General features: G+C 37.5%; 2 protein-coding genes across 11 annotated transcripts in view; one reads left to right on the forward strand and one right to left on the reverse strand.

The window, feature by feature from the left end:
• The window catches only part of SBF2 (SET binding factor 2), a 452,107-nt gene that overhangs the window by 186,433 nt on the left and 253,505 nt on the right, over positions 1–12,169 (reverse strand). For 9 of the 10 annotated variants that reach the window (XM_057316867.1, XM_026486069.4, XM_026486067.4 and 6 more), the window contains one exon: positions 8,963–9,061. The exons of the other annotated variant lie outside the window; for it this stretch is intronic. In XM_057316867.1, coding sequence (XP_057172850.1) covers positions 8,963–9,061 — 99 coding nt within the window. The remainder of the gene's footprint in view (positions 1–8,962; positions 9,062–12,169) is intronic. 10 annotated transcript variants of the gene reach the window in all.
• On the forward strand, positions 3,248–6,503 carry LOC123000336 (mitochondrial calcium uniporter regulator 1-like). Its single transcript, XM_044379479.2, is given in 3 exon segments — positions 3,248–3,294; positions 5,679–5,902; positions 5,905–6,503. Coding segments are annotated over 3 exon segments (870 nt in total).

Genomic DNA, 12,169 nt, shown 5'->3' on the forward strand with positions numbered 1-12,169 from the left:
GTAAATAACTTTGCCTAAGGGATATACTTATGCTTCTCTTACAAGGTTCCTGAGAGGCTGAAGTAGGATACAAAACTTGTTCTTGCCAAAGTAACCGTCATTACTTTGTATTTTCCTTTGCATCTTTAGCAAAGGCAGAGGAAAATAAACAAATTTCTCTCTAAGTCTTCATGATCACCACTTTCTAAACTACATACGAAAAACACTGTTCTAAAATTATGCCTGGATTAACACCACCATCACCGGTCTGTAGTTTCTGAAACTGTCGTTTCCCAAGACAGTATGTTTGTTTTTCTCTGTTCTTTAGGCACAACGTCTAAGATACCTTCTCAAAGTTACAAATATCAATATTCTAAAACTCACTGGCAGATTTTTTTTTCAGGCTGGAAAGGCAATTCATGTGGATTTTGAGGTCTGAATCAGAATCATTTAAGGTACATTCTTACTTATTTTCTTTATAATAAAAATTAACACTTAAAACTTATTTTCCATGATATAAATAATATTCATTGTAACAAATTTTAAAACATGGAAAAATAAAAGTAGAAAATGAATCTTAGTGATGCTAGTATCTTTTCTAACTATATTTTATGTATCTCTCTTACTGTATATTCTTCTATCTTGTTCCAAGAATGACAAGGTCATTTAGAAAAATAAGGATACACATATTATTTCTAGTCAAAATCCTGCAATGTGATAAGTTCATCCTAAACTTTATAAGGAAGAATAAAGAAACCAAAAGAGTCAGGATAATTCTGAAGAAGAGTAAGTGGAAAAGTGAAACTTCCCAGATATCAAAACTTATATAAATCTGTAGTACAGTATGGCAATTGGTATGGTTAAAAAGGCTAATAGAGTAAAGAGCCTCAAAACAGGTGAGACAGGTGGCCCTACCATTCAGAGGGAAAGGTCAGACAATTCAATCAGAGAGTAGTACAACAAAGTATTTTTAGTGCTTGGTCTCTGATGTCAGACCTCTGGGTCAAACTCCAGTTTAGCCACTTGCTAGTCATGTGACCTGGTGCTGTGTCAATTCACTCACCACTTGTATTTTAGTTTCCTCATCTGTAATCTAGATAATACTACAGTACCTACTTCATAAGGTTCTTGTGAGGACAAAATGAGTTGTTACAGGAAGGTTTTTAGAACACACACATACATACCCTTCCCCAGAATAAATATGAAAGCTGTTTCCCAAAAATTTAGAGTACGTTCATTTGAAAAATATTTATTCACTGCATATACTGTGGTATGACACCATGCCTCTAAAACTTAAACCACATTGTTGTCCCAGGAATCCCATCATATCACCAGCTACTTACATTTTAACAACAACAATAATAATTGTAGTCAGTAACGCTTAAAACAGAAATCACTTATTAAAGAAAAGACACTGCTATTAGTCATTAATAGTGTTTTTCTTCTTATAGGCAATTTGAAATATTATAAACCAAATCTATACAAAATTAAGATTAAAAAGCATTTTTTAACCATCTTAAAACAAAGTTCAAAGATGAGGCTATCCTGTAGTTGTAGGGATATTCCTCATAAAAGTTTAGATTATGGGATAAAGTTACTAAATTACATTCAGTTGTGTTTAGAAGAGGCAAAAAGGGCTCATGCCCCTGAAACACAAGTATTTGGTTTTCTGGCCACGGTGTCTGTATACTGCTGCCCTCTAACGGGCAGTGTGGTAAATATAAAGAAACACATTTGCTACCTTACACCCAACTTGGTCGCATAATGACTTTTGAGAAGACAAGAAATGAAAAGAAGTTTAGGGCTCACTGAACTCTGCGTATTCTTAGAAACATCTGCTCTTACTTGGAACTTCGACTGCATTTGGGCAAGTCCCTTGAAGATTACTGAGCTCATTAAAAACCGCAGCCCAATTTTGTTGTTGAACATCCTTGTGGAAACAAGGAAATTCATTATTTTCAATAGAATAAAGAAGCGGCCAAATTTTCATCTTTGATTGCAGAGAAATGCAATTATAAATTACTAACCAAGAATGCAGGCAACTAAACACTTATGATGAACATGGTAACAATTTTGTCCAAGGCAACCAAGATAAACTACCCAAAAAAGCGAGCAAAATGCACTATTGTTTAGAGGGAATTTTAAAATTAGATAATGATTTTCAAGAAATGGGCTCTGTAATCCTGCTTTGAGAAGATATGATAGTACTGGGAAGTACAGTGAATTTTTCAGACTTGAAAAAATGACACACATACCATCTGGTCTGGAAACATGGATTTTTCTTTTCTTTTTTTTTTTGGCAAGCCAAATGAGAATATGCCTAGGGCTTACGGAAAACAAGTCTGAGAATGCACTTCAAATAAAAGCAAAGCAAACAAAATAAAACAAAAGCCCCAAAACCTACTGGAAATCCAAAGTAGGCAACATTGGGGGAAAAAATGTTGGTCTCAGCAGTAAATGACAAATCGAGTGACCTTGTTAGCAGCTACGAAGTTTCCCATTTTAATGTAGGTATTCAATAATTATTTAATGTGCACCAATTATTCACAGGGCTGTATGGGATAGCAAGTTATACAAATCCTTACAAATACAGCTGAAATCAATACTATCACTGGACTAAGTCGTCAAACACTGACAAAATGTAACTAGACTTTTTAGGGTTGCCTAGCTGTGATACAATACTTATGGAAGGAAATATTCTCAATTTTTCACCTCACAGGACTTTCAATGATCACCCAACTGAATTAAAGTTGCATCTTTAATACAAATAAATTTGGTGTACGACTTTAATGTCAAATGTGCTGGTTGCCCTAATGCAGGGTTTCTGTACCATGGCACTATTAACATTTTGACCTAGATAATTCTTTGTTTGGGTGAGGAGGGGCTAGCGGGTGTCTTGCATATTGTAAGATGTTTAGAAGCAACCCTGGTTTCCACGTACTAGATGCCAGTGGCACACCCTCTCCAGCTGTGACAAACAGAAACGTCTCCAGACAGCCAAATTTCTGGAGGGGAGGGTTTGCCCCTGTAGAGAACCACTGCTCTAATTTATGACTCAAGATGGAGGCTCTATATTTTAAGACAAGTACTCTTTTCACAAGTGCCAGGGGAGCATGTAGTGACTAGGTAAGAGACCTATACTTTCACTCACTTGCTGACATGCAAATTAAAACCGTAAGATACGATGGCATACCTATGAGAATGGCTAAAAACAAAATAAAGCAAAACAAAACAAAAAAACAATTGAGGATACCAAACGTTGTTAACGATGTGTAACAAATGGAACTCCTATGTGGCTGGCAGGAATGCAAAATGGTATAGATATTTGGGAAAACAGTCTGGCAGTTTCTTATCAAGTTAGTATTTTGTTACCATATATCCCAGCATCCTACTTCTAAATATTTACCCAAGAGAAATGAAAATGTATGTTCACATAAAAACCAGTGCAAATGTTTACAGTGGTTTTGTTTATCATTGCCAAAATTGCCCTTCAGTTAGTTAACAGATAAATACAAGTTTGATACATCCACACAATGGAATACTACTCAACGATGAAAAGGAATAAACAACTGATATATGCAGCAACACAGAGGAATCTGAAATGCATTATGCTAAGTGAAAGAAACCAAACTCAAAAGCTACATACTGACATTACAGAAAAGGCAAAAACTTCAGAGACAGAATACAGATCAGGTACTAAGAGTTTGAGGTGGTAGGAGGAAGTGATTATAACAAATTAAGGAACTTTGGGGGGTGACAAAAATATTCTATGTCCTTATTGTAGTAATGATGGTCATAGAGCTTCATTCGTCAAAATCTAAAGTACATTTAAAAAAAGGAAATCTTACTATATGTAAATTGTATCATAGTAAACCTGATTTAAAAATGAACAAATAAATCAGGTAAGACAGGGGAAGAAGTGTGATTTTTATGCTTGGGTTAGGGGCTTCATTTCATCACAATAATCTAAGTAACTTGTTTATGGTTTGATTTTTTAAGACTAAAAATGATTGTAGTATTTTAGTTCCTTCCTATAACAACAAAATCCTTTAATTCACAGTTGGCAAAGACTACAAATACCATCAGTGTAGATTAAATTTGCCTGGTAGTAAAATTAACTTTATGCAGAAATGTAAGGGGAATAGACCTTATATGATTTACAAAGGCTATTCCTGTATGTTGGCTTTGTTCTCCCATAAGGAGTTTAAAATCTGTTCACTGCAATCCTGGGCAATGAAATACTCTTAAGGCACAAACAGATATCTCATATCATCCTATAAGAAAGTCCAAGTCTTCTCATTTTTCCTTTAACTTTTAAGAAAGCTGTCAGACAAATTACACAGTCTAACAAATATTTATGTACTATTGCAGATGCAAAACAAATTAGAAAAACTGTGCTAGGTAAATAGTCAAAGACATGTCCAACTGATTTCTTGATGCCTTGGAATGAAGGTTTTATAAAGCTCTTATCTTGGCCTATCTTATCATTCTCATTTTGTGTGTAGTTAGTGGTCCTTTTTAAGTGTGTATGCGAATCATAGAGACAGAGTCGGAGGACAGAGACAGAGTACAGAGACAGAGTACAGAGACAGAGTACATAAAGAGTCTGATAGCCAAAGTGGGCAGACCCAGATCCAGCATTATCAATTGAGAATGGAAAGAAAAGGTGTAATGAATGACTGATAATCTTCGTGGTATCAACCTTACCAACGCTTGCACAATTTGTCTCCAATGGAGTTATTCCCTTCCTTCTCCTTTATGTCCCCTTACCATTCCCCTCCTCTACTTAAGTCACAAAATTCTTTCCTTAGTTATTTAGGAAGCTCCAGAAAGTTAAAAGAGCACCTAAACCCAGTTACAATTCATCCTACTCATGTCTCCTCACAAAAAAGCAATATAGTGGTGAGAAGAAACTGAGAAATTAAGGCTCACTTTTGAATACTTCAAAGATATGTGAAGCAGAGAGACTAGGTACACATACCAGACTTCACTGCAACAAAGTATTTACAAACATCTAAGAGGAATCACCAGGTCTCAATTCTAACCCAATAATAAGGAAACAGTCAAATTATATGGTTGGTTCTTGCTTACCAAAAGGGAATTTTAGAATGTGATAAAAAAAAAAAAAAACCTGACTAGTTAAAAATAGAAGTATCTGAATTATTTTCCTTGCATTGAGATCCTCCCTCCCTCCCCTAGACTTCCTGCATGTCCTATGAAAGTAACTTTACCATCATGCTCTGCTTTTTAATTTTGTAATGTATTTACTTCAGAAATGTTGGGACCATGTGGTGTTTTGAATCTTACAATCAGAAGGAATCTCAGAAAGTGATGACAATCCATGGCGATATTCTGAAATTCTCACTTATCGTGCACATGTATCCTCTTTTGAAGGATATTAGGGGAATCATGTACCTAGAAAATGCCTGGCACTAGCAGATGCCTAATAAATACATACTGAGAGAATGGAATTGATCAAATTAAATGGAATAGAATTAGACTGGGGGATAAAAGCCCAATAAGGGTTAAAAAATGTAGAGTATATTTGAAGGGCAATTTAGATCTCCTACCCAGTAATACAGTCCTTCATGGTGATCACTTTAAAAGTGTTGTTTTTAAAGGAGAGGTGTGGTTCATGTTTTACATTTACCTTTTTAAGAAGGTATACTTTTTAGCTGCTTGTGCCCTTCCTGTGCCAGCCTCTTGCCCACTGGGAGTGACAGTGCCCAGGACCCTCCATCCTTTCCCTCCAAATCCAGGCAGGCTGCTGGGGCCTCAAGGAAAGGCCTGCCTGGAGGTGCCTGGGCCATCGGCGCCTTCCGCCTGTGCCACAGCCAAGTGGCTGCCCTTGCTTCCTCCAGGACAGAACTAAGCCTTTCTGCTGGGAGTCTGCAGCTGGAGCAGAAAAGGAGAGACTTCGCCTCTTGGGGGACGAGCAGCTCTACTTTGACAGCCACGCCTTAGCGTGTTTACTCGAAGAAAATGGGTTCACAACCCAGCAAGCAGAAATCCCTGTCTCTGCATTGGTCAAGATCATGGACACCAACATGGACATTGTCTACAAGGATATGGTCACCAGAATGCAACAGGAGATCGCTGTTCAGCAAATAATGTCTCAGACTACAGATGTGAAAAAAGACATTATTTTGGAGAAGAGTGAATTTTCAGCCTTCAGAGCAGAAAATGAGAAAATAAACCTTGAACCACATCAGTTAAAACAAGTCATGGATGAAGTAATCAAAGTCCAAATAGATACCAAATTAGACTTCGATCTGGAAAAGAGCACAGTGCGAGAACTGTATTCGTTGAATGAAAGGAAGCTGCTGGGAGTGAGGACAGAAATGGTGTCAGTGCATGCCCAGCAAGATCAGGCTGCCGCCCAAACAAACAGGAAGACAGACACTAAGGTCACTGGCCTCAAAACTATGCTGGGATCGCACAAGCTCGATAACACTAAATATTTAGCAGGGTCTGTATCTATGTGTCTAATAGGAGCTCTGGGATTTTATCACCTGTGGATATAGTAAAGTGTCTATTTAAAGAGAAAAAAAAACTGTATTTAATGTTATTATTTTATTGCAGTTTTCAGTTTTGTGTCAACTTAGTATTAGCTATGTAATGTATAGTGTGGGGTATGCAGTGTAAACATCATAAAACTTAAGTTCTAGGATGGCAAGAAAGGAAATTACTTTGTTTTTGCATCAAAGTGGCTTGGCACACTCCCTTACATACACTGTGTACTCAGTCATGTAACAAAGACAAACCTGTGTTAGAACCCTAGCTCTGGTCACTTACAGGCTATAAAATTTTACAGTTTTAGAACTGTCCTATAAAGATCTAAGAAATAAACATTCAGTTATTCAAGGGATCAGTCCCAAAATCTCAAACACTGATTCCCATTTGATGTTTCGCTATATTTTTGAAATCCATCAGTAAATCACTCCCAGTGGGCAAGAAAAAAAAACTTCTACCTTCAGTTTCTTCACATATCAACATCTGCCATATTCATCTCACAGGGTCATTTACAAGATCAAATGAGAAAGTATAATAAAGTGCGTTATAAAGAACAAAGTGTAAAAGTCAGTCATTGGAAATACCACTATTTTTCCAGTTGGAGATGAGCCAGCCTAATGGCGGGAAAGAAAATAGGCTTAGGAATTGGATAGATGAAAATTTCTGAATTTAAAATCTGGATTCAATCACTTCATAGCCATATGATCCTGAGCCAATCATCTCAGTAAAGTAGGGATAATGACACCTATCTTAACACTGTAGTTGTGAAGATTACAGACGGTGCACGTGAAGTGCTTAATCCTATGCCTGGTACATTGTGCTAAACACTCAGTATTTGTTATCATTACAATACGTCAACAGAAATTTCTCACGGGGTCACGCTATACGTTAGTTCTACACAGGCATCATAAATGGCGAAGACCACCACAGAACGCACATTTTCCTTCGGACAGAACTCTTTTTTTAAGTGTCAACATACTATTCAAATAGATTATACTGGACACAGTTATATGTGGAGTGTAACATATTAGTCAAAGGGGTAAATTTTTTTAAAACTTCAGAAATAAAATTCATAAATAATTGAATAACATGAAACAAACACAATTTAGCATTCCTGGTTTTATCCAATTGGGTCTCAGATTTCAAACGGATGTGACAAAGCAATGACTTATGACCCTATGTCCAAAAAGGTCCACCTATTCAAATAATTAAGTTAAATGATACTGGAATACTGACCCCAAATCCTTCTTAAATATATTTCCTGAAAAATGCATCTTCCCTCAACTTTCCCCTGGAAGACCATACTTTCCATTTACTTTCCTATTCTTAGTAGAAGTTTCAACTCTGAAACTTTCAAGCTTCACAGGTAGGAAGTGTGACTACTAATCATTAGCCAAAATCCATTTTTCTGCACGCACGTAATCTCCCTGTCACCTTATGTTCTCTTCTGTCTTGGCATTCCAACGATTACTTCACACTTTATCACATTCCAATCTTTATAACTTACTGCATTTCTTCTAAACAAGGAATATTCCCACCCTTGAGTTTCTGTGGTCACTTGACAATCTGCTCTTTCTTTCAGCTTTTTACTCCCTGTCTGCTCAAAACAATACAACTCAAACAATTTTCCCGATCCAGCTACAATCACTACACCACACTAAAGCGGACACATCGGTCAATTCTAGCTCTGGTCTTCAACGAGTCTAATCTTTACGTCTTAAAAATGAACAGTATGCTCTTAAGAACACAGGGACCTAAATGAAAATCACAGCAAGGGCACAAAACAAGCTGGAACACTGTGACTAAGACGTTTTCATAACATAGTTGATTGACAGGAAAATCACTTTGAAAAAGGAGGTCTGTTTTGATGCACAGTACCAACTGTTATATCTTGTAACTTACAATCCCAAAGGTTTTAAGTCAGAGCAAAAAATTATTACTAGAAAGATGAAACTTCTTAGTTTTTTAAACAAAGTAATTACATACTTTTAAAATTAATGACTGTCTGGGGCACCTGGGTAGCTCAGTTGGTTAAGCATTTGACTTGATTTTGGCTCAGGTCATGATCTCTTGGGTCCTGGGATTGGGACCCCAGTAGGGCTCCTCCTTTTTTTTTTTTTTTAAGATTTTATTTATTTATTTGACAGAGAGAGAGACAGCCAGCGATAGAGGGAACACAAGCAGGGGGAGTGGGAGAGGAAGAAGCAGGCTCCCAGCAGAAGAGCCTGATGTGGGGCTCGATGCAGGACCCTGGGATCAGGCCCTGAGCCAAAGGCAGACGCTTAATGACTGAGCCACCCAGGTGCCCCAGGGCTTCTCCGTTCTTAGCAGGGAATCTGCTTGAAAGATTCTCTCCCTCTGCCCCTTCCCCAACTTGCGCACACACCCGCTCTCTTTCTCTCTCAAATAAATCTTTTTTAAAAAATAAAATTAAATTAAATTAATGACTGTCTAAAATATACTTACTTACATTTTTGAATAGTTGCTCGGCAAGTTCTCTGACATGCTTTATTATCTTCAATGGGTTATTTTCTTCAACTTTAATTCGCTCTACTTCAAAAGCTACCAACTTGGAAAAAGAATCAAATGGCAAAACATCAACTCCAAAATATGCTAAATTAGAAGACTGTGTGATAATTTCTTACAATTTGCAAACCAAAAAGCATCTAAAATATATGCTATTATTAAAACAAAATATGTTACATTTTTACTGTGTTTCACCTCTATTCTAGAGTTACAGAGTCAATCAAGTCCTTGGATGGCCTGGTGGTCTATCCCTGATGATTTTGGACCCTATTTCTTCTTGGAAAAAGTCATTTCTGGGACTGAAGAGACCCTCTCATTCTTCAGGCCTCATTCGGAGAATTCTCTCACTCAGAGAATTTCAGATGGTCAGAAAGTCTCCAAACATTTCCCTAACTCACAAAACATGAACCAAATGTTCAGGTCAGGTGACTCAGACTTCAGCCCCAGCTCTGCTAACACTGTGATTTGGAACAAGCCACTAAAACTCCCGAGCTTCGGTCTCTTCATCTCTACAATCAGATGGAAAAACAAAATGACCTTGGGCCTCCTTCCAGTTCTTAAATTATATAACTCTAATCCATTTCCCTACTAAACTAATTTACTGGGAGAACTGCATGAGTGTATTCATTTGAAGTAGAGAGAAGAATACTAACAAGAAAAAAATGAGTATGGGAAAGAGGGGTAAAAAGATAGATTTTTTTTTAAAGGGTATAATATAGGATTTTTCCTTCCAGAAATTAACAGATTCACTGGAGCAGACAAACATATAAAATTCTGACTTCACCTATTCCAGGCCAGGAATCAGAAAGACTGTCAAACAAAGGCAAATATATCTTTCCTCCTTACAGGCCTACGTGATGGGAGTGCGGGACAAGACAACACACAATGCAGGCTGCCTCTCAAAGCCTCTTTTTTTTTTTTTAAAGATTTTTTTAATTTATTTATTCGACAGAGATAGAGACAGCCAGCGAGAGAGGGAACACAAGCAGGGGGAGTGGGAGAGGAAGAAGCAGGCTCCCAGCGGAGGAGCCTGATGTGGGGCTCGATCCCATAACGCCAGGATCACGCCCTGAGCCGAAGGCAGACGCTTAACCGCTGTGCCATCCAGGCGCCCCCTCTCAAAGCCTCTTAAATCTTCAGTGTGGTAGGCTGACCCAGGTTAGATGAAAACAAGGATCCCTTTCCCAGGAGCAAATGCTGTTTTTCTTTAAAAGTGCATCCAAGCAAATTAAATGACCCAGGAGAAATTACTTAGGTCTGGCATCTCATTCCTTTTAGGTCTTTGACTGAAATACACATATGAACAACTGGCTTTCAAGTAACAACATCAATTAGACACCAAAAATCATAACTGTAGGCAGAACACAGAACTGGATGAACGCTGAGGGGATACCCAATAGGACTTAGTCCTTGCCTTATCATTTCCAATCAAGAGGATTTATGTATATCTGATGTACATAAATGTATAATGAATGATAAGTTGCCACAAAAAGCTAGAGACCTAACATAAAGCTTAATACAGACCAAAAGGCTCTCAGTCATTTATTCTGGGAAAGTTTGGAGGAAGTGGTGAGATAAGAGCAGAGCATGAAAAATAGGAAGCCATGCTTAGACTGAAAGGTAGAGGGACAACACTCCAGGCAAGGGAAGGGTATACAAAAACAGTCAGAGGCTAGGGCAAGCAAGTTTTCTGCAAGCAATCACTCTGACTTACTTAGTTGTGATGAAGCTGCCAGAAGGAGTTACTAAGAGAATTTAGATAGGAAAAATGGGGGGCATATAAACCAATGTTACTATTCAGAATGCTTCGGAGACTAATAAAATGTGAGAGCTAGAAAGGACCTTGGAAAACATCTAATGTAATTCCATAAAACATTATGTACAAATTACTTAGTTCAGGATGTAAAAGCTGATATATATTAACATCAGATAGTCAAAGATGATTGATCAGTGATATTAAATGTTGGTATTAGGGAATCAGTGATTAGTAATTGATCAGAAAGAAATGCTTACCACAGGGCAATCTCTCCTAAGTTTTCATATTCTTTGTGTTACTAACTAAAGTTTTTGGTGCAGGTCTCCACACTCAGAACTACAATATGTGCCCTTTCTTTCACTCTTATCTGTGATACTTAACAATCTTTGCAGAAAATAAAAGACCCTTCTCTGAACCGAGGATCTTTAAGAACTTGATTCCTATCTTCTCTATACAAAATAAAACCACCTAGGGGCACCTGGGAGGCTCAGTTGGCTAAGCATCTGCCTTTGGCTCAGGTCATGATCCCAGGGTCCTGGGATCAAGTCCAGCATCAGGCTCATTGCTCAGCAGGGAGGCTGCTTCTCCCTCTCCCACTCCCCCTGCTTGTGTTCCCTCTCTCACTGTCTCTCTTTCCCTGACAAATAAATAAATAAATAAAAACAAAAAAAAACAAAATAAAACCACCTGCAGCAAAACATAATCACTATTGTTACCCTCCACTATCTTGGGTGCTAAGAGTGTTTTCCTTTTATACACTTTACAGAACTTATAGATTTATTGGTTTTAATACAGTGCTCTTTCAGAAATTGAAATGGGAAAAATATTCATTGTTCTATCCACCAGAATGAGCTGCTATAAACACAGTTAAATGATAAATGGAAAGATGTGTTAAAATAAATCACAACTAACACAAAATAGTATCAGTATGTGGAGTCACATTTCTCCTAACTGTCCCTTTCATCGGCCAACTCCTTGAAGATAGAAATGAATCTGCTTTCCATACATTTAAGATCCCTTATGGAATACAGACAAATGTTGGTTATTGATTAGCATGAATGCCACTGAGTGAGGATCATTGTGGGGGAGAGGGAAAAATAAAATAAGACAAAATCAGAGAGGGAGACAAACCATTAAAGACTCTTAACTACAGGAAACAGAGGGTTGCTGGCAGGGAGGTGGGTGGTGGAAAGGGGTAACTGGGTGATAGACGTTAAGGAGGGCACATGATGTAATGAGCACTGGTGTTACTGATGAATAACTGAACTCTACCTCTGAAACTAATGATACACTATATGTTAATTAACTGAATTTAAATAAAATACAATTAAAAAAAAAGAATGCCACGGAGCCAAACTATGGCTCTATGACAATAACAGACTAAATGTAACTGTA

The sequence above is a fragment of the Ursus arctos genome, unplaced genomic scaffold (assembly GCF_023065955.2).
Source record: "Ursus arctos isolate Adak ecotype North America unplaced genomic scaffold, UrsArc2.0 scaffold_22, whole genome shotgun sequence".
In the NCBI taxonomy this organism is placed as follows: Eukaryota; Metazoa; Chordata; class Mammalia; order Carnivora; family Ursidae; genus Ursus; species Ursus arctos.